This window comes from Thunnus thynnus, chromosome 5, assembly GCF_963924715.1.
Source record: "Thunnus thynnus chromosome 5, fThuThy2.1, whole genome shotgun sequence".
Taxonomy (NCBI): Eukaryota; Metazoa; Chordata; class Actinopteri; order Scombriformes; family Scombridae; genus Thunnus; species Thunnus thynnus.
In genome coordinates, this window is record NC_089521.1 from 32,111,204 (window position 1) to 32,134,755 (window position 23,552).

Sequence of the window (23,552 nt, forward strand, 5' to 3'; positions counted from 1 at the left end):
CGAGGCCTCGGCTGTCATTGGTGCAGACTGGTCTAACCCTCTCCGTCCGTCCCTGACAGCTCTCTAACGGCCCCATCCTGTCCTCATCATCCCCTCCGCAGCACCGAGCACACGGAGACCAGTTCACCACCTCAGAGGTTGGAGTTACACGGGGGCCGCTTCCAAGTTCTCACCGCAGACCACCATCATGGCTTTAACTAACGACCCCAGCTACAAGAAGCTGGAGCAGTGGTACAAAGCTAACGCCGGCAGCCTCAACATGAGGGACATGTTTGACGCCGACAAGGACAGATTCAGCAAATTCAGGTTGGAAACAAAAACAGATTGATAAAAAAATTCTTTAAGGAAGTAAAAGTGGGCACGATGGTGATGAATGGAGGGGAGGTGGGAAGTGATGCTGGCAGAGTTGCACTTTTGGGAGAGACGTGACAGACATTACGGCCTCCTCGACAGCACATAGTGAAGCTAAAAGGTGTAATGTAGCAAACATAACACAAAAGTGCCGCTTTTAATATTTAATTCCCTGCATATCCTTCCATACACAGCGCTCCTAGGTTTACGACTCCTTTACTTTGAGTTGCAAGGTCATCGTTTCATATCAGTACTTTTCCGCATTTCCCTTTTTTGGAAACGATCCCAAATATAATTCTCAGACCTGCTCTGACTTGTCAGGTAAAATCTTCCGCTTGTGCGCCGTAAAATCTCCCCAAAAAACAAGCGACAGGCCTGCTGTCGACAGTGAATTAAACAACCTGGCTAACGTTAGCTCGCTTGCTAATGTCGCAAGCGTCCATTATCGGACATCATCGTCCTTAGCTAACGAATAACTGCGGTGACATTTCCGTGTTGTTTGTTAAACACGTGGAGTTGTTTTAGTGTTTTAGCAAAAAGCACTGTGATTGGAAACTCACTATTTTTTACATGTTGACTGCTATTAATGCATCTGATAAATGATCGATCATTAATTCATGGCATGGCTGCTAAACACGCTGTGGAACACGCTGGTAAATTTGCTCGCTATCACCACTTTAAACCAGATTTTGTTTATTTTATCTTGTGTTAGCATCATTTCCAACCTATAACTCGTCTGTTTCTATTTAATTTAGACGTTTGACATGTTACACAATTGACAATTTATATTGTATAATATCCGATAAACACGACAGGACAGTTACCTGTAGCTGCAGACGAGCTAACTAGATCAAACTTGTTGAACTTTGTACTCTGTAATCGTGTATGAGATGAAGTCTCAAATGCCATTATGCTCATAAAAAAATGTTGGCATAGATGTGTAAGGAGGGGAGACAGGGGTGTGTCCGATAATGAACGCTACGTTTTGCGTTAAAAACACTTTTACTATTTTTTTTGCACGTAACGTTATTTGTATAATCCATTCATTCACATTTTTTGAGCTCTTTCATCGGCAACCTCGCCTACTGATTATTTTCAATGACACAGAGTAAAAGCGTCCCTGCAGGCAGGTTTATAATGATGCCATGTTGAGGGCGGATGTCTGCGGTCCGCGGCGGCTACGTGCGATGCGGCACATCCGCACATAAACCGGGGAAGCGCGATGATGTTCCGTTAAAGGACATATTAACAATTTTTCCAAGTCTGCTTTAAAACCACAGTCAGCTGCTCATATGAACACAGAAAAAGGTTTTCCTCACTGTGATCATTCCTCCTGTTCATCCTGGCTATTATAAGATCCTTCAAATGTGCTTTCAGTGTAAGTGATGGGGGGGAAAATCCACAGTGTGTCCACACAGTCATTTATCTGAAGCTTATGAAGCTCCAGCAGTCTGAGTTAGTTATATCACGTGGATATTTGCTATGTTTAGTATTTTTAGCATCAAATTCCCTCTTTGTGTCTCCTCGGACAGTGTTTCCCTGTTGAGCTGCAGGTGGAAGTATAGTAACAAAAAGAGGGACTTTGGCACTAAAAAGACTGTAACGTTGAAAGATATCTACTTGATTTGACTCATTTGGACGCTGAAGCTTCATATTAGCTTCAGATAAACTTTTAAATACATTTTTGCACAGCAGGAGGACTGTGGATTTCCATCACTTCCATTATAAGTGCATTATAAAGGGATCTTCTAATGGTCAGTATGAACAGGAGGAATGATTACAGCAAGAAAAACAGGTTTCAGTGTTCATTTGGGGAACCTGACTGTTCCATTCTTTCCATCCGTCCATTTTCTTGCACTGGAGCTGAAGTCAATCTCAGCTGACATTTGCCGAGAGGCGAAGTACACACTGGACAGGTCACCAGTCAATCACAGTCAATCACTGAAACACAGAGACAGACAACCGTTCACACTCACATTCACACCTACAGGCAATTTAGAGATGCTAGTCAACCTAACCTGCATGTTTTGTGGTCTGGAAGCCGGAGCACCCGGAGAGAACATGCAAACCTCACACAGAAGACAGACTTTAAAAATTGTGAACCTGTCCTTTAATGTCAATTAGACTATAGAAATGTTTTTATAAAATATTTTTACAAAATGAGGACTCAAGGGATCTTTTACTAGTACGAGCAGGAGGGACGATTGCTTTATAATGGTTGCAACTAATTATTATTTTCACTATTTTCTCGATTAATCGATTAGTTGTTTGGTCCAGAAAATGGCGAAAAATGTCAATCACTGTTTCCCAAAGCCCAAGGTGACATCCTCAAACCAAAAGAGTTTCAGTTTATCATCATCGAGGATTAAAGAAACCAGAAAATATTCACATTTGAGAAGCTGGAATCAGAGAAAAATGACCTAAAACTATTAATCAATTATCAAAATAGTGGCGATTAATTAAATAGTTGACAACTAATCGATTAATGGTTGCAGCTTTAGTTAAATTTGTGTAACTGTGTGTCTGACAGCACAACTGTTGAGACGGACGATGGAGACATTCTGCTGGATTACTCCAAGAACCTCATCAACCAGGAAGTCATGGGCATGCTGCTCGCCATGGTAACACACACACACACACACACACACACACACACTCATACACGCTCCCACACGCTCCCTTTAACAGTGTTTTCTGTTCAGACAACACACACACACTCACTGCAGGTACACACAGCGACTGAAGCTGTCGCCTCTAATCAACTTTAAGCCCGTCCGCTCATTGTAACTCGGCTTGAGCTTCTGTCCAATCCAACCTCTCCATGTGATCTGATGATCGTCCTCCCGACACTCGTTAAACGGTTGTGACACTTGTAAACAATGCTGCCGGTGCGTTTCTGCAGGTGAGGTCACAGGTGAGGCCTGAGACCGTATTTAACCGCTAAAAGTCAAATTTTGGACTCGAGTGAAAGATAAAAGTAGAAATTCTTTACTTTTATTCACAAAGTTAAGAATAAAAACAGATTTATCAAACTAGTTTTGAGCAGTCAAACCAGGAGAAACACTGAATTAACTGTCAGGATATTTTTTAAATATGAAAAGTTGCTCCTATAAGTGACACGTGTCAGTCAGGAGGAGGAAGTCACCTGATGATAAATGTGTCGTGGTGAAGGAATTTCCCCTGTGGTGATTCACCGTGGCTGAATAATGTGGTATGCCATCTATGTGGTATAAGTGCCACGTTGTTGTTTTGTTTTGTTTTATGAAAATCAAAGTATGTTAATGTGATTATGTGTCGGCTGAGTTGAGCAGCAGTACCTGATGAACAACATCATCGTCCTACATCTGAATCCCCTTAAATCTATGAACAGAGTTTGGCTGCATGCGCCTTTTAGATCGTATGATTGGTGGAAAACTACTTTACCTCGCGGGTTAAATGGCAGCCTGCTTGGCCGCACGGTGACCCGGGAGAGTTTAAACATATAACCAAGAAAAAAAAAGTTCATACACTTCTGACCCCCGGTCAGCTCACCCTGAGCCCGGCTCTGTTACGAGGGCTGGGCGCCAGGTTAGCTGGCACTCAGCGGGCGGGATCCTCCGGCGCCAAACATTCAATACACACGCAAAAAGAAAAAAGCATGAACAAAGCGCAGGTGTAGCAGTTGCCCGCTGTCCACCGTGGTTGACTTGTCTATAGTACTGTATTGCAATATTGAGGTTACTGCGAAAGCCTTACTCAGAGAAGAACTATTTTCCTCTTTGTTTGTCTTTTTTTTTTAGAGCGTTCTGAAGTTTGATAGATAGAGGATCTGGTCTCAACACTTGTGCTGGAGGATACAATGAAACAGGATTAGATTACAACAGTGTATTTTGAAAGAGGAAGCACATATCTGAACCGTAGCGAGGGCAGAACGACGGCTTTGTCCCGCAGCGTTATGTTAACATCGGCGGGAATGTGGAAACACAACAAAACCTCCGACACTTCCTCCTCACGCTGCAGTAAAAGGAAGGATTGCTACACAAATGGAAGTTTTGTCACAAGCACACACTGTTGCTGTAATATAACCTCCCATTGTTTGCGTTTTGAGATATGAAGAGCAGATATGATGCTGAACATGCCTCCGTGTCTGAGTTAACTGCACTGTTTGTTTTTTTTTATAATGTTCACAGGCCAAGTCGAGGGGAGTGGAGGAAGCCAGAGAGAAGATGTTCTCCGGAGAGAAAATCAACTTCACTGAGGTACTGACTAATACCTGAAGACAGGTTTTAAACAGGTTCATGTGGTTGGTAAATGTTACAGAGAAACACAAGAGGAAATCCACATTAATCAGGAAGTTTCAGGTCACCTAACACACTTCTGGCGGCCATATTGACCGTATTTAACACTCTACAACTCCAGCTGTGGACAGCTGAGCGTGTTAAAGGAAACACAACAAACACACCAATTTATGTTCTTATAAAAGACATTTAACTAACTGATGTTGGTCAGTAAATCACACTTTCATTTCATTATTCTCATACAGGCAGAAGACTTTAAGATGCTTCCAATTAATTAACGCGGTTAACTTTTTAAAATCAGAAAGCTGCGTTCTCTCCCACGCTTTTCTCTACTGACGGTGACCTTCATCAAGATCATTTATCTTTACTGCAGGTTTTGTTTCATGTTGCATTTCAGTGGATTGAGGACACCAGTGAATGGTTTGGCACACAGTGTACTGGAGTAAGAGACTGAAAATAGCGACGCTTTTTCTATTTATGCAACTGAGAATCGATTCTGAAGCGAATCTATCGGCAAAATATTCATTTCCCAGAGATTCCCCACGCCTGGATGGGACACATATGCATTTTTAATCAGATCATAATGACAGGACATCACTAGTGGACCTTTTATAATGGATCCACACATGATTCCCAGCAGTCTGCGTGATGTTCCTTTTACATTCGTTGCAGTGTTACAGCACCGAGCTGACAAAGTTATCTGAAGCAGAACAGACTCAGATTCCTGAAAACAACGAGCAGCGTCCAGACAGACAAAAGCTGAACTCACAGTGACTGTGTGTGTGTGTGTGTGTGTGTGTGTGTGTGTGTGTGTGTGTGTGTGTGTGTGTGTGCACGCTGCTTAGTCATTCAGGGGACCTCCCCTCCCCCCTCTCTACACACACAGGTCATGATGCAATGATGTTGCATAACAGCATCTTCCTCTGTGACATTGCAGTTTGTGAAGAAACGTTGATTTATGAGTAAATTTCATTTCAACTGCAACCATTTATTTATTTTCATTATCAATCAATCTATTTTTTTCTGAATAATCAATTAAAGTTATAATCCTATAATGATTTTCATCATGTCAAACCCAACTGACACAATTTCTAGTCGTCATTCTTTGTGTTTTAACCGTTAAATGTCAAAATAAAATCACAATTCCCTAAAGACCGTCAAACAGTCGGAAAACCCAAATAATATTTACGATATGAAACAGAAAATCTTTATAAATGAGACGCTGGAACCAGATCATTTTTTGGCATTTTAGCTAAATGACTGAAATGATTAATCAATTATCCAGAGCTGCAACAATCAGTCGATCAACAGAAAATTAATTGCAACTGTTTTAATAGTCGATTAATCGTTTTGAGTCATCAAAAAAGCCAAAATTCTCTGGTTCCAGCTCCTCAAATGAATATAATATAGTATGAATGAATATTTTCTGGTTTCTTTAGTCTTTGACAGTAAACTGAATATCTTTGAGTCGTGGACTGACGGTCGGAACGAAACAAGACATTAGAGGACGTCATGTCGGGCTTTAGGAAACAGTGATGGACGTTATTCACTATTTTCTGTCATTTTATTAATAAAAAAGGAAAAATAATCATTAGCTGCAGCTCTACAATTATCAAAATAGCCGCAGCTTATTTTTCTGTCGATCAGTTAATGGATTAATCGACTAATCGTTTCAGCTTTATTTACGTTCATGAGTCACCTCTAAACATAGTGGTTGATGTTCTCAGTGGTGGAGTCCGTCGTTCCTGCGCTGGATTTAAACAGCGTCTGTATCTCAGGAAACGATGTTTGCACGCTGTGGACGACATGCAGAAGATCAGAGCTGATTCATGTGCATCCATGTGTGTGATGCTGTTACATAATCCAGATGAACAGAGCAGACGATCCTCTTATTAATATTTGTCATTATGGACGAACAACGAGGGAAGAACCCGAGTTGTGTCGTCTTCTGTTGTATTTTTGACAGAGTAGCTTCTCAAAGCGCATTTGATCAATAAACGTGTCCTTTCAAACAGACTTTTTACCACCAGTAACCACAGCAGTCGCCACGTCAACCTAAACTGAAGTCTTTTAGTTTATAAAATGTCAAAAATAATGACAAACTCTCCTCTGAAGTGTTTCATTTACAGTGTTGTGAAATATGAAAATCAAGCAAAGACTCATTTTAGAAGCTGTAACAGCTGCATGATTGATATTTATACATAATAATCGATTTACATTATTGTCAAAACTGATTATCGATCAATTCTTTGTGAATTAAATAATCAATACAGATTCACCACCAGATATAATGTTACCTGCAGGTGATGAAGTGGTTAAATATTAAACAGAGTATGTTAGAGGAATCAATAAACTGCATTTTACCTGACTGCTGTGTATGTTTTGTTTACGTGTGTGTGTGTGTGTGCGTGTGTGTGTGCGTGCGTGCGCGCGCAGGGCCGTGCCGTGCTCCACATCGCCCTGCGGAACCGCTCCAACACACCGATCCAAGTCGACGGTAAAGACGTGATGCCAGAGGTCAACCGGGTGCTGGACAAGATGAAGGTCTTCTGTCATGTGAGTAGCGTGTGTGTGTGTGTGTGTGTGTGTTTATGTGTGTGTGTGTGGTGTAAAGAATTGAATTACACACTTAAAGACTTAACATACTTAAAGGTCATGACCTCTCGTTATGCCGTTTACAGAAAGTACGCAGCGGTGAGTGGAAGGGCTTCAATGGGAAATCCATCACTGACGTGGTGAACATCGGCATCGGGGGCTCCGACCTGGTGAGTGACCCGCCAGACACAGAACACACACACACACACACACAGTGCAGACCAAAGTCCATTAAAATCAATACATCTCGTCTCCAGGACAACATGTGTCATTCACGCAGTCAGTGTGTCTGAGGCTACTTCCTGTCTCCTTAAAGGTGCATTAATTAAGATTTTACACATTTACTATTGATTGATCAAATGATTATCTGATATGAGGCGGTGTCACTGAGCATTACTATCACTCTCAGTCGTACTGTGCTGCCTGCAGCCCTTCTATTATTGTGAGCCTGTGTGGTCAAAGTACGGTCCGTAACGCCCGCCATCTAGCAGAGGTTAGAAAGTCGCAAACAGCAGCCAGACAGACGGACGATCCTGCAGCTGCTGACGGTCAGACTGAGTCCCAACACATTAACAGTTAAACTAAAAATATGGCGTTAGCAGGACAGAGAAAGAGCTGAAACAAGGATGAACACAGGTTTGATGTTTGATGAAGAGCATTAAAAGAGGCCAAAGGACTGAAACTAGTTGTTTGGACTTGTATCCAGGCGTCAGTAGTTTGAAGGGTGAAGGCGTAGGAAACAGGACGGGGTGAGGAGTTTGTTTTAGACTCTCACTTAGCCTCTAGCAGTCAGATAAGTTGATTTAAATACAATTCATTGATCTATTGTGTGACCATAAATCAACATAGATACCAGAAGAACTAATAACTAAATATCATCAGTCTTTATTGAAAGAAAAATCGCAGAGAAATATAAATGATTAAAAATACAAAACATAACATTACAATCATCTTTTCACAAAATTCTTTAGCGAATACACTTTTTCATATTATTAACACATCAACGGGTTAAAAGCTTGAATGTTCTGTTTTCTTTCAGCCTTGCTTTAATATTTCAAACATTTCACAGGAAGCTGAAAACGTTTGGTGAATAAAAGAGTTGTGGAGCGTGTTTTAATTTTGATGGACGTGGAAAAGGAGTTCTGATCATTTCCAGATCTGATAATGTGACGTTCTGGAAAAAAATATTTTCCATCTGCTGCTAAAACTGCTCTTTTTATGTAGCAGCAGTCTCCATTTACTTCAGATATGAAGTCATGTGGACAAATGAGCTCAAATAATTAAAAAAAACAAGTAACAGACATCAGAAAGTAGAACAGCAGCGTGTTTGTTTAGAAATTCAGTGACTGTTGAAAGCTTGATGTCTGCATGTAGAGTAACAAATATAATATCAAGGCATCAAACATTAAAACCAATCAAAGAGAAATCCAAACGCTGACAAAAAGGCGATTTCATCACGATGGAGACATGAGATGTCCCAACGGTACGACCGCTGTTTCTCTAACTTCCTCTGTAACTCTCCGTGTTGCGTTCAGGGTCCTCTGATGGTGACGGAGGCTCTGAAGCCGTACTCGGCCGGCGGACCGAACGTCTGGTTCGTCTCCAACATCGACGGGACTCACATGGCCAAGACGCTCGCGAAGCTCAACGCCGAGACCACGCTGTTCATCATCGCCTCCAAGGTAAGACACACACACACATCTGTACACACACACACACACACACACACACACACACACACACACACACACACACACACACACAGCTGCTTAACACCAGCTAGTTGCCAAATGTTTAGCTTAACGAGCTGGTAACTCTTCAAACTTTAATAACTTTAATAATATGTTAAATGCATTCATAAACTTCTGTGTAGTTTAATGAGATAAACAGAAAGTGATAAAATCTGTCTCACTGCACATGTGAGACTTTGTGTTTTTGTGAACGTCACATGAGCTCAGTGTGTTTCAGTTCTGTTGGTTCACTGACGACAGTCGATGTGTTTGTCTCACTTTTTCTTTTTTTTTTAGACGTTCACCACTCAGGAGACCATCACCAACGCTGAGTCTGCCAGAGACTGGTTCCTCAAGACAGCCAAGGATGTGAGTGGATTTTTATCCCTGACAGCCAATAGGAGGACAGAGATCTATCTGCCTGCAGGCACTGAAGGAAAGACATAAATCTGATTTGTGACGGTTCGAGTGAGCAGAGAGGAGGACTGCACAGACAAACACCTGCTCTGAGAAAATGAAATCTATCTGGTCATATCTTAATATCCAGTCCTCTGTATAGTTGTTTACGTGTGTGTAGCTGCAGGGAGGAGCATCAGCTGTCTCTGATTCAGTGTCTCATTACATCTTTTCTCCTCTTATAGAAATCTGCTGTCGCCAAGCATTTCGTCGCGCTGTCCACCAACGCAGTAAGTGTCCATTTTCAGTTTTATCATGTAAATAAATTGTTGTTTTAGACGCAGCACTCATCAGGCTCCATCTAGAACAAGACTAACTAAAACATCCTCTTCTCATTTGCAGTTATCCTGTGAATCTTTTCTTTATCTTAAAGGGGACATATTATGCTTTTTGAGATTGTCTGTTATTTTATCCTGTTATAATGTCGGATATCTATGTTAAACATGGTTAAAGTTCTGAAAACTTGAGGTGAACATATGTAGAAATGCTGCCCGCAAGTCTATCTCATCAGCTTGTTGCGTGTGCTCATAAATGGCTGTAAAGGTGTTTTGTACACACTGGTTTCTGTCTTTAGATTTTTTTAGTTTTGTGTTAATCCCTCTGTAACATTTGTTTTAAGTAAACTATAACTTTAAAACTATTATTATTATTATTATTATTATTATAACGTTTCTAACCTCTGCTCTGCTCTCGTCTCTTCTTCAGGCCAAAGTGAAGGATTTCGGCATCGACACGGCGAACATGTTTGAGTTCTGGGATGTAAGTTGTTTTTTTTTTTTTTTATGCAACACTTAATATTTACTGCTGAGGATGATTATTTGTCTGAAGGTTGATGTGCAATGTTCTGGCCTGCAGTAATATACTAATGTGAACCTGTTCATATTGTATGTGTGGTTTTGTAAAGCAGCATGTGTAGAAGCAAATGATATGTAGTTTTTTTATTCTCTGTCTGTTTAACTGATTCAAAGATTTTATAAAAAAATACCTGAAGTGTTTCTGCATGAACTGAAAGGATTTAAAATGTTTCCGCTCTAGTTTTAAATCGTGTCGTTTGTTGTTGCTCTGCCTGCGCTCTGATTGGTGGAATGATTCTGTGATGTCATGTTTGCTCATCCTCAGTGGGTCGGAGGTCGTTACTCACTGTGGTCAGCCATCGGTCTGTCCATCGCTCTGCATATAGGTACGTCCTAACCTTCACTAACATCTACTCACACCAGGGCTGGGTATTGATTACTAATATATTGATTCATGTCCATCAGCACTCCACTCATCTTCAAAAAATTCAACTGAAATCGGAAACTTATCAGAAAGAAAATGTAGAATTTTCCACCAAACTTATTGATATATTTGCTAAATTCAAAATGTTTTGTTAATTTACAAAATGATGAAGCTGAAAATAATTTTGTCTTTTTATTATGAAAGAATACAAATAATTTACATATAATTACATTTAACATTTAAGAAGTTACACATGTTAAAAACTAAATACTCAGCCTCAGTTTCAGCTGCAGTACAACAAATATTTATTATTTATTTAACATTTAAAGTCTTGATGATGAAGCTTTGCTGATGTTTTGTTGCATCATGTGACTCACAAACACACAAACATGTTGGTTTTATTTATTACTTGTTATTATCTAAATGTATTTTACTTTTTATTTTATTTTGTTGTTTTTTAATCAACTTCTTGTTCTTTGTTTCCGTCTTTCAAACCAAAGTTTACTGAAGTACTTTTATTTATTTATTTATTTTCTATTTCATGCAACTTAATACTTTGTTACTTCAATATATTTCAAAGGCAAATATTGTACTTTTTTACTACATTTATCTGGCCGCTATAAGCAGATTTTTCACACAAAACATAATTTGCTTCTAAAATAAAATGCTTTGTTCAGTTCTCAGTGTCTCATGAAGTCAGTTTAGTTTGTAACTTAAAGTCTTATTTTCATTTCAGATATTTTCTAAAACAAAGTTTCATTTTTCATAGTTGTGATGCAGCGAACTGCTCTCATTCTTTCAGCCGCGTGTTTCTGGAGCATTTTAAACAAATTGAATTAAAATAAAAACTGGTTGAACACAGTTTTCTTGCTGTTCTGACAGATTTTAGGATGAAATTATAAACAGAAACATCTTCTTTGGGTTGTACAGATGAAACTGCCGAACATGAGAACTTTTATTTTTGATACTTACGTAAATTTTGTTGATAATATTTCTGTATTTGTACTGAAGTAAACAGGACTTTAACTTTAAAGGAGTATTTTTACAACTTTTCATAAAACTTATTTTATCTTTTCTGTAAACATTTATAAGCCTCGTCGCTGGCTGCAGCCGCAGGCGGAGGCTTTACGTTTTCAGGTCGTCCGTCCGTCCCGTTCTCTCGTGAACGCGACATCTCAGGAACGCCTTGAGAGAGTTTCTTCAAATTTGGCACAGAACACGTTTTTGGCCATAACTCGATAATTCATTTGCTAATTATGACACAAATGTCTAATAGGATAAAATGATGTGAAGTGATGACCTTTTATATCCAAAAGGTCAAAGGTCAACTTCACTGTGGCGTTTTAATGTTCTGCAAAAACACTTTTCTGGCCGTTATTCAGCTCCATAACTCAGGAACAGAAGGGCAGATTGTGACCATATTTCACATTTGGTCGGATACTGAATCGGTGACACTAATCTTGGTTCCCACCTTGAAACTGAGGTGATTGTTTAAATCTTCTGCCAAGTTGAAGATGTGTGTGAAGTGTCCGCGTTTTAGAGTTTATAGCTTCTTTGCAGCAAAATCCATATCTGAAGCTTCGTCTACTGTCATGGCTACAACTTTGTGTTCTATTAGAAACAGTTTTATTGGCCAAACGTGACATACAAGGAAAATACACTTAAATTAATGAAATTTAAAGTCTTCACTACAAATAATATGATGAGTCTGGACAAACATGGATGTAAACTGCAACTTGACTGGTTGACGGAGGCAACGCGAGGCGCTATTTCTACTTTTTAGTTTTTGTTTATCACGTTCCAGAGTCCTTAACTAAAGTTATTTTTTTGTATTTATCACTGTGTGTAAAACAAACTATCATCACTGTGTGTTTCAGGTTTTGACAACTTTGAGCAGCTTCTTGCTGGAGCTCACTGGATGGTAGGAAAACATTTTCTTCTTCTTCTCTACTTTACATTTATAACGTTTTATCTGCTGTTGTGTTGCTTCAAGATGAAGAATTTCAGTCATCAAAACACTCAAAAATAAGATTTGAAACTTTTACATTTACATTTTTTCTCGTTAGTTCAAATGCAAGAAGTTGTAACGACTGAATCTGTGAGAATGTGTTTTTATTATTGGGAGATAAAAAAGCTTCAGATCAAATAATGATTGTAACTGTAAAATACTAATTATTAAAATAAGTTTTATTTGTTGAATAAGAAGTAAAAGAAATTGTTGCAAAAATTAAATGTTAATTCATTAATTAATTCATGACAAAATAAGATTTGTTGTACAAAAAGAATTACAGTTAAAAGGTAAAAATATCTATATGAGTTTGATTCTTTTAAGAGGTGAATGATGCTTGTTGATACTTATTATTTAATATTAGAATATAGAGCTGATATTGATATTTTATACTAAAAAAACAATATATATATGTATATATGACTATATGTCACCTATATTTTGTTTTATGTCACATGAGTTTTGTTGTTTTTAAGAAGCAGAGACGACAGTAAACTACACTGGAAATTACATTATTTAAAATTACACCAATTAAGTAAATAAGACCACAAATAAAACATAAATATGTTAAATTATGGAGAAGAAAAGGACAATACTCTTCTGTTTTTAAATAAATACAAAGAAATTCAAACATTTAACAAAAAGCTTACGCTGTATTTGTTGTATTTTGTCTGTTGTGTGTTTTTTATTGTATCTCCGTTAACCGGTCTCGTCACCTCTGCAGGACAACCATTTCCGCAGCACCCCTCTGGAGCAGAACCTGCCCGTCCTTCTGGCCATTCTGGGCGTCTGGTACATCAACTTCTTCCAGGCGGAGACTCACGCCATGCTGCCCTACGACCAGTACATGCACCGCTTCGCTGCATACTTCCAACAGGTCAGAGCGGCAGAAAGAGACACAACCAGAGACCATCTGTTCACCACTGAGTCCTCTGCTGCACCCACATCACAACACTAAATAATAATAAACTTGATTTATTTTGAGACTAAATGCTTCACAGGAAAAAAAGCAAAAAATTTAAATAGCAGAAATGCAAATACAAAGAAGTTAAAAGTGATAAACATGTGTTTTTTGCTGCATTTGCACGACGACTCCTGTAAAGTGAAATTATCAGCTGATATGAGGTGGAAAATATTTAGTATTACACACTTTGTTATTGTGACTAACAGTGAGCGTTGCGTTCGGGTCCGCAGGGCGACATGGAGTCTAACGGGAAGTACATCACCAAAGATGGCACCCGTGTCAACTATCACACCGGACCAATCGTGTGGGGCGAGCCCGGGACCAACGGACAGCACGCCTTCTACCAGCTCATCCACCAAGGTGACACACCCGACTCCTCCATCATAACGCCGTAACAGACAGAGAGCGCCATCTAAAACACACACAGAGCAGCATGTTTATATAGTAACCAGGTTTCTAATCAGCTTTTTATATGTGCAGGACAGAAGACTGCAGGACAGGGAAAGTAACAGCAGAGCAAGAGATGAAAGGAGAAAGAAACTGGACGGGTTCACAATTATTCTAGTGTGTCTTAAAACAATAGTCAAAGATCCCAAATGAACATTGAAACATGTTTTTCTTGCTGTAATCATTCCTCCTGTTCATACTGACCATTAGAAGATCCCTTCATAATCAATCAATCTTTATTTATATAGCGCCATATCACAACAGAAGTCATCTCAAGGCACTTTTCACATAGAGCAGGTCAAGACCATACTCTTTAATTTACAGAGACCCAACAATTCCCCCATGAGCAAGCACTTGCTCATGCACTTACAATGTAGGTGATGGAAACCCACAGTCCTCCTTCTGTGCAAAAATGTATTTCAAATGTATTTTCAAATTTATCTGAAGCTAATATGAAGCTTCAGCGTCCAAATGAGTCAAATCAAGTAGATATCTTTCAACATTACAGTCTTTTTAGTGCCAAAGTTCCTCTTTTTGTTACTATACTTCCACCTGCAGCTCAACAGGGAAACACTGTCTGAGGAAACACAAAGAGGGAATTTGATGCTAAAAAGACTGTAAATGTGTCAGATATCCACTTGATATGACTAACTCAGACTGCTGAAGCCTCATATAAGCTTCACATCAACTTTTAAATGACTGTGTGGACACACTGTGGATTTTGGCCTCCATCACTTCCATTGAAAGCACATTTGAAGGATCTTTTAATATAATAATATAATATAATAACAGGAGGAATGATTACAGCGAGGAAAACCTCTTTCACTGTTCATATGGACACCTGACTGCTGGTTTAAGACACTTGAAAAACTTTGAACCTGTCCTTTAAGTCTTTAAATCCATCAGTGACGCAACCTGAGAGGAAACATTAGTGTGTCTTTTTGTAAACATCCTGTCATGTCTGAATTAGAGCTGCAAACAATTAGTCGATTAATCGGTTAGTTGCCAACTATTTTGATAATCGATTAATCATTTTGAGTCCAAATTCTCTGATTCCAGCTTCTCAAATGTGAATATTTTCTGGTTTCTTCAGTCTCTATGACAGTAAACTGAATATCTTTGTGTTGTGGACGTTTCAGGACGTCATCTTGCACTTTGGGAAACATTTTTCACCATTTTCCAGACCAAATAATTAATCGATTAATCAAGAAAATAATCGTTAATTGCAGCTGTAGTCTGAATGAATCTGTGAGGAGCATTAACCTTAAACCCTCCTCTTTCTGAATGACACATGATGAAGCAGCAATGTTATGTATTTCATGTCTGAACTGAGCTCTGCATACACTCAGCTGTCCAGGAATATAAAGTAAACAAATACAGGAAGCTAAAAGCTGATACAGTGTTCTCTTAAAAACTCAAGATAAACAGAATGACATTCAGTAAGATAATAAAGACTAATCATGGTGTAATAATCAGCATCTTGTCTGTGAAGAGTTAACTGACTCGCTCTCATCTCGCCAGGCACTCGTATGATTCCTGCCGACTTCCTCATTCCTGCTCAGTCACAGCATCCAATCAGGGACAACCTTCACCACAAGGTAACGCTCGCCGCTCCGCTCTGTGTGTCTTCATATCTGATGTAGAAACACTCGCACCAACAGTCTGCAGTCGAACAGACAAAGAAACCGTTTCTGTTGCACAAGACCGAATTATTAGTAGAACGTGAAAACAGCCTCGAGTTTGACTCTCAGCTCTTCTGTAATCAGCTGTTATCAGTTATGTATCGAGATAAAAATACGTCTGCTTCATCGCTGAGTTTCTCTTCTCACGTATTCATACGTTCAGTTTGAGTTCAAAACTTTATTGACACACTTTCTAAATATGTGTACAACCTCACTGCACCTTTCAACTTGAGAAGGTTTGATCTAAAAGGATATAAAAATGTGATAAACCAAGTTTCCATAAAAACGTAGCTCAAATTTTAACAGATTTTCCCAGAAAGTTATTATGTAAATAAGTGAAGTGAACACTTGTTTCCATCCACTACTGTTTACTACTGTTGTGTGAATATTAAAGGAGCAGTCTGGTGATTTTCTATATTTTTCTTATTGTCAACAAATCTTCATGTTTGGAGCCAAACTAGCAATGAACTGATCTACTTACAGGGATTGTGTGTGTATCCAAAGCCTGATTATATCTTATCCGTCTGTGCCGTAGACCTCAGTTGTCCTAAAACTATTAAAAACACGTCAGTGAGCCACTCCGCTGCACTGGGTCACATGTTCCTTCGTCCCTGAAGGGAATGATTATCGTAGTTTGTTTAGAAACCGGTCCAGACTAATAACAGTGATAAGATTGTGAAGACATTGTCAGAAAGGTGATAATTCTACTTAGTTCATTATTTAGGTCATAGTGGGGGGGTGGAGGTCTACTGGAGTGCGTTATATTGGAGGCAAAATATTAAGCACATGATGACAGGAGCTCCCCGACTAACCTTTAACACTGTTAAAATGATGTTCAGATATCTCATCCCGTCTGTCTGCCGGAGGCTGACGTTGATGGTTTTTGCGTTTCAGATCCTGGTGGCTAACTTCCTGGCCCAGACAGAAGCTCTGATGAAGGGTAAAACCTCAGATGAGGCTCGTAAGGAGCTGGAGGCCAGCGGCATGAAAGGAGACGCTCTTGATAAGCTGCTGCCGCACAAAGTAAGAGGAACTATCACATGTCTGATTTTTTTTTTTTTATTAGTGGCAACAAAGATGGTGTTGTAATTTATCTGGAAAGCTCTGTGAGGCTCATGTTTCCTCTTAAGAAAAGCAGCACTTCTGTTTGTTTTAACACTTTACTGATACACTTGTTTTGTGTTTCAGTTTGACGTGAAACAAACTGAAGGTCCCTGTCAAATCTTTCTTTTTTGCTTTCGTTAATCAAATAAATTTGTTTGTTTTGTGGTCGTCTGACAAGAAAACTGAAACATATATCCATGACGACAGCTGTGAGCACTAGTTTTGTGTTTCAAGTGAGTCTAAGATACGACAGAGGTCAAGGGTCAAAGTCAGACTATTAAACAAAGTCTGTAAAAAAGTTAGAGTTTGATGTTTTGAAACTAAAACAAACATTTTATTGGCTGTTGAGACCTTTATGTCTTTTATTTTTTTTAAAATGTCCTGAATTTGCAGTAAAAGTTAAGATTTTAAAAACTTTTTAAAAAAAGCTTATTCTGTGATTCTTCTTCCTCTTTTTTATTATAAGGTATTCGAAGGGAACAAGCCAAGCAACTCCATTGTTTTCAAGAAGCTGACTCCGTTCATACTGGGAGCTCTGGTTGGTAAGTGGTGGGCGTTAAATCATCTAAACTGAAGACAGGAAACAAACACTGGCACTAAATCAGAAGGTCATGAACAGTTTCAATCAGAGGTTTTCAAACTGTGAGCAACATGAACTGCTTTTTGCTTTAAAAATGACTCCTTTGACTCATAAATCAGTCAAATCTGAACACGCAGACATGAAACACGTGTTTTTAGATTCAGTGTGACTTAAACATCCTGAATGAATCACCATGAAACGTCCATCAGTCTGCTTATAAATCATAGAAAAAACAGGCTTCAGAACTTGAGAATCATCACGTTCAAGTTTTCTTCAGTATCAAAGTTTTCTGTACGTCCATGTTACACCTCAAACAGGAGCTGATGATAAATAATGCAGCAGACTTTTAATGGAGCCAATTTGCCAAAATGTAAAAAAAAAAAAAAAAAAAGACTGAAAACGGTGCTCAAGATATAGCTCACAGCTAATTCACTGCACTGACTCCATGGCAAAGTTATACTTCCTGTTTACATTCCCCCAAAGAATTATGGGAACTGTAGTACCGATAGCATGATGAAATCAAGTCAGACAAGAAACAAAGAATAAAATCCATTAATACTCTCCTCTGTCCCTACACACACACACACACATATACACACACACATATACACACATATATATACACACATGCATATATATATATTTGTCTTGTGTTGAAGGCCAGTGGACATACAGACAAAAAACTCACTATTCACCCCCTGAAGGGGGGGTCACAGTGTTTACAGCTGTGTAGAAATCACTGACTGCCACTAGAGGTCACTAGAGGTCACTGTATCTGAAGCCAAACCTGCTACACAGAGAGGATCACGACTGTTTTATTGCTCAGATTATTTTAATGAATTACATTTTCTGTTATTGTAGTATTGTAGTATATAACTCTGCCTAAAACACACCACAGACTGATAAAAGCCAGAAGCAGAGTGCTGCGTTTACATTTCCAAACAACAGAGAAAGTCTAAAAATAAATGACAATAAATTTGACAAATGTACAGTCAGATCTTATCCAGGCTAATATATTTAATTTATTAATTAAACACTGTAAGTACAGACAAGAGGATCTACAGTGTGAAAGCTAATGGCCCTTCACATGTATTTAAATTTAGAAATATCGTATAAATAATAGCTTCGTTAAATAGTTAATTGGAAAATTAACACAGGCACGTTTTTCTTGAACAGTCCAAAAATTGTAACTGTGATTTCTGCACACGAGTTCTCACCTTTTAATATTTCTATTTGTTTTTAACCATTGTTTTTATTCTGTTTAAACAAACTTAAAATGCAAAAAATAATTCGGCTTAAACAAAAAAAAAAAACTACTGAAATCCAAACAAAATTTATACATAAAAAAAATACAAAAAATAATTCAACAATAAGAAAAAAAATACAAATTCTGATAAAAATACACTTCAGAAAACGCAAAATACAAATCTATACACATGTATGTACACACACACATACAGTATATAAGTAAAATAGTATTAAAGACAACAGAATATATTAAATTGATGAGTAATTAAACAAATAGAACATGAATGATGGTGTACAGTTTTTCCGAACTTACTGAAGTCATACTTATACTTTTAAGACAAATAAAGTTCTTGTATTAAAGAATTTATCACATTAGAAAAAGTCATCTGAAAATTACCTACCTATATTATAATAATAATAATAATAATAATAATAATAATAATACCTGAAAATTTAGCAAGTGATGTATCTTCATCTGTCCACTCATGTGATCTCTCCTGTTTGTTTGTTTGTTTGTTTGTTTGTTTGTTTGTTTTCCAGCCATGTATGAGCACAAGATCTTTGTTCAGGGAGTCATGTGGGACGTCAACAGCTACGATCAGTGGGGGTAAGAAACTCGGATTTACCTTCAAAAACACACAGACTAATGTTGAAACTGCAGTTTTTTTAGTTAAGATTGAAAGTTTTGCTTTAAAACTTAAAAATAATCTTAACTCAAGGTCCACTTACTGTCTTTTTCTGGGGCGTCTTCCTCAGCAGATGGAGTCTGCTCAGTTGTCATGGAGATATTTCAGTTTCTCTGTGGAAATATTCTCTTGTATGATACTCAGATTGTTTCATTATGAGTTTGGGTTAGAGGGGTTTTAGAAGGGATGATTGAAGGGAAACGAGGAGACGATGCATGATATGGCTTAATGACATAAAGAGATGAAGCAGTGAAAGAAGATATGAACAACTCAAGGAAAAGGCCCATGACCATGAAAGCCGACCTTCTTATCGAAGACGGCACGAATGATTGATACGCACTGCATCTGTGTAGTTAATCTCATGACATTAATGAAGTCACTCTTCTTGTTTATCAGACTTGTGAACGCTACCAGCAGCTCTGTGTGAGAGGCACAAACAGAGGAACACAGTCAGCCAGTGTTCTCATGTTTATACTCGGCAGCAGCTGATATGAAACAGACCTCGAGGTCTTGCCTGTTACGATTACAGAGGGGCGGAGGATGCGGCTGATCTGAATTTTCAAATCCAAGCAGACAGAAATAAGCTAATTTTGAGCACCAACATAGACCTACAGTATGTGATTATGTAAACAGTGTTACCCTTTAAAAAAACACACAAAATAATTCTTATAACAAGATTCTTTTCATGTTATGACACATTTTCTTGTTTCTACTAGATATCAGATTAAATCAAAACATTTCACCATCATTCTACCTGATGAAGGTAGAAGTGAGTATCTTCTACAGATTGTCAACACATCACAGGCCCTGAAGACTGCCGTCAACAAGCCACTCTTACAAAAGAACAATCTAGACACTTCACTAATGAGCAGCTATCAAACCTCCCGTTTTTAAGCAAGATCGTTGAAAAAGCTGTTTTTCCAACAACGTAACAACTTTGTGGCACTAAACAACTGCTTTGAGACTATTCTTCTTAAAGTCTTCTATGACATACACTTAAACACCGACAGTGGCAGAATTACAGTATTAGTATTACTGGATCTCAGTCCTGCATTTGACACAGTTGACCACAACATATTACTAGACAGACTGGAAAACTGGTCGGGACTTTCTGGCACAGTGCTAAACTGGTTTGAATCTTACTTAAAGGACAGGGACTACTGTGTGTTTATAGGTAATTACACATCTGAGCTGACAAAAACGACATGCGGAGTTCCCCAAGGCTCCATACTGGGGCCTCTTCTGTTCAACATCTACATGCTTATGGAAAACAACAAAATACCACAGTTATGCGGATGACACACAAATTTACACACATAACACTTTTTAATTGTTTTTATGTCTTTCTACTTGTGTTGCTTTTATATTCTGTTTTAATGCCTTTAACGCTCTATGTAAAGCACTTTGAATCGCCTCGTTGTTGAAATGTGCTGTGATGGACATTGTTCGGGATGTTTTTGGTTCTTTCATTTTAAAAAGATTTAGTGACACATGTTGGCTGTTCCTTATCACTGCTCCATTTTTTTTTTTTTTTTTTTTACAAGTTGCAGATGTGTAAATGATAACTTATCACTGCTCTCCTCCCCCCGCTGACAGCGTCGAACTGGGGAAGCAGCTGGCCAAGAAGATCGAGCCGGAGCTGCAGGACAAGTCTGAGGTCACCTCCCACGACTCCTCCACCAACGGCCTCATCAGCTTCCTGAAGAAGAACTTCGCCTGATTCCTCCTCCTCCTCCTCCTCCTCCTCACCGTGTAGTCCTCTCATCGGCTGAATCCTCCACAGTCCTGTCCTCTGTCTGACCCACGGGAACGAGCACTTTAATGTTTGTGATGATGTGTTGAATCTGTGAGACTCGACTTTACATGTAGACGTGTTAAATCAGAAAGGGAATTTATCAGTTGCTTTTATGTGAGAGGGCAGATAAACGTCCCTCTAAGGTGCAGATATTACTGTAGGTGACAACACGCCCACAATTAACATAGTCAGCACTGACTGAAAATAAAGTCCTGTCTGTCACTGAATCATGCTGTCTCGGCTGCTTTTTTGTTTTATTTTAATATCTTAATTTTAAACTTAAAGTAGACAAACAATATAAAAGAAACATGTAAGAGCAAATTATTCTTCATAGAATAATCTGAACAAAATCACACACGGCAGTAAAGAGACAGTAAAAAACAAAATACTACATCATTAAAAAACTAAAAAACTACATTAAAAACTACAACTCCTAACAAAATAAAAACATTTTTTTAAAAAACACCAAAAAAGGAATAAAAAAAATAAAAATACAAACAAAATAAATGCATAGAACAGAATAGAATACATACAACAAATAAGTTAGCAATAAGAAAAAAATACAATTTCAAGAAAATACATTTTAAAAAAACAAAAAATTAAGCAATAAGAAAAAAAAGATAAAAAATCCAAACTCCTCTCTCTCTCTCTCTCTCTCTCTCTCGCTCTCTCTCTCTCTCTCTCTCTCTCTCTCTCTCTCTCTCTCTCTCTCTCTCTCTCTCTCTCTCTCTCTCTCTCTCTCTGTCTCAAAAGGTCACACTCTAACATTTCGTTGGACCGCCTGTAGCTGTGATTACGGCACTCATTCGCTGTGGCATTGATTCGATAAGCTTCTGCAATGTCACATTGATTTATTTCCATCCAGTGTTGCATTAATTTTTCACCGAGATCTTGTATCGATGACGGGAGAGTCGGACCACTGTGCAAAGCCTTCTCCAGCACATCCCAAAGATCCTCAATGGGGGTTAAGGTCTGGACTCTGTCTCATGCTCCCTGAACTACTCTTTCACAATTTGAGCCCGATGAATCCTGCGATTGTCATCTTGGAATATGCCCGTGCCATCAGGGAAGAAAAAAATCCATTGATGGAATAATCTGGTCATTCAGTATATTCAGGTAGTCAGCTGACCTCATTCTGTGGGAGCATAATGTTGCTGAACCTAGACCCGACCAACTGCAGCAACCCCAGATCATAGCACTGCCCCCGCAGGCTTGTACAGTTGGCACTAGGCATGATGGGTGCATCACTTCATCTGCCTCTCTTCCTACTCTGATGCACCCATCACTCTGGAACAGAGTAAATCTGGACTCATCAGACCACATGACCTCCTTCCATTGCTCCAGAGTCCAATCTTTATGCTCCCTAGCAAATTGAAGCCTTTTTTTCCAATTAGTGGTTTTCTTAGGGCTACACAGCTGTTCAGTCCCAATCCCTTGAGTTCCCTTTGCATTGTGCACATGGAAATGCTCTTACTTTCACTATTAAACATAGCCCTGAGTTCTACTGTTGTTTTTCTGCGACTTGATTTCACCAAACATTTAAGTTATCGCCGATCACGATCAGCAAGGATTTTTTTTCCGACCACATTTCTTCCTCGAAGATGATGGTTCCCCACTATCCTTCCAGTTTTTAATAATGCGTTGGACAGTTCTTAACCCAATTTTAGTAGTTTCTGCAATCTCCTTAGATGTTTTCTCTTGATGCATGCCAATGATTTGACCCTTCTCAAACAGACTGACATCTTTCCACGACCATGGGATGTGTCTTTTGACATGGTTGTTTAAGAAATGAGAAGCTATTCATTGCATCAGTTGGGGTTTAATAACTTGTTGCCAGCTGAAAGATAATCGTCCATGCAGTAATTATCCAATAGGAGGCTCTTACCTATTTGCTTAGTTAAATCCAGGTGGTGACTTTTTTTTTGGCCAGGCAGTGTATATATAATTATTGATTATACTCAAAACAGTCAGTAAAAATACCAAATCTGTAACATTTTTTGGTCCCCCTACCTCTAAGTCACCATATTTCTCATCTGTAATCAAATCAAGTGAATTTTATTTATATAGCGCCAAATCACAACAGAAGTTATCTCATTACACACACACAGATAGAGCAGAACCGGACTCTAGACGGGCGACTGTCTGCCTTGACCAGTTGGGTTGAGAGAGGAAGAAGGAGGGAGGAGGAGAGAGAGAGACACAGAGAAGCACAACAACAAAAATTATAACAATAACAACAACAATAATAATAGAAATATGACTAATATTAAAAATAATAGCAGGTGCACGCATCAACCACGATCCATAGAAACCTGCAAGATGACAAAGCACAAAAACTGCAGAAGATGCCAAGTTAGTAACATGTATTAACGGGACATGAATGTGTACAGATGGAGAAGGGGAGAAGGGGG

General features: G+C 38.7%; 1 protein-coding gene across 1 annotated transcript; it reads left to right on the forward strand.

The window, feature by feature from the left end:
• The first annotated feature begins 31 nt into the window (after window positions 1–31).
• Window positions 32–21,368, forward strand: gpia (glucose-6-phosphate isomerase a). The gene is made up of 18 exons (XM_067590764.1): window positions 32–306; window positions 2,882–2,972; window positions 4,521–4,589; window positions 7,065–7,184; window positions 7,310–7,393; window positions 8,759–8,905; window positions 9,251–9,322; window positions 9,595–9,639; window positions 10,115–10,168; window positions 10,529–10,589; window positions 12,505–12,548; window positions 13,360–13,512; window positions 13,830–13,959; window positions 15,568–15,644; window positions 16,623–16,751; window positions 17,299–17,374; window positions 19,201–19,267; window positions 20,943–21,368. The coding sequence occupies exons 1-18, from the start codon at window positions 188–190 to the stop codon at window positions 21,064–21,066; spliced, it is 1,662 nt and encodes a 553-aa protein (XP_067446865.1). The 5' UTR covers window positions 32–187; the 3' UTR covers window positions 21,067–21,368.
• Window positions 21,369–23,552: the final 2,184 nt, after the last annotated feature.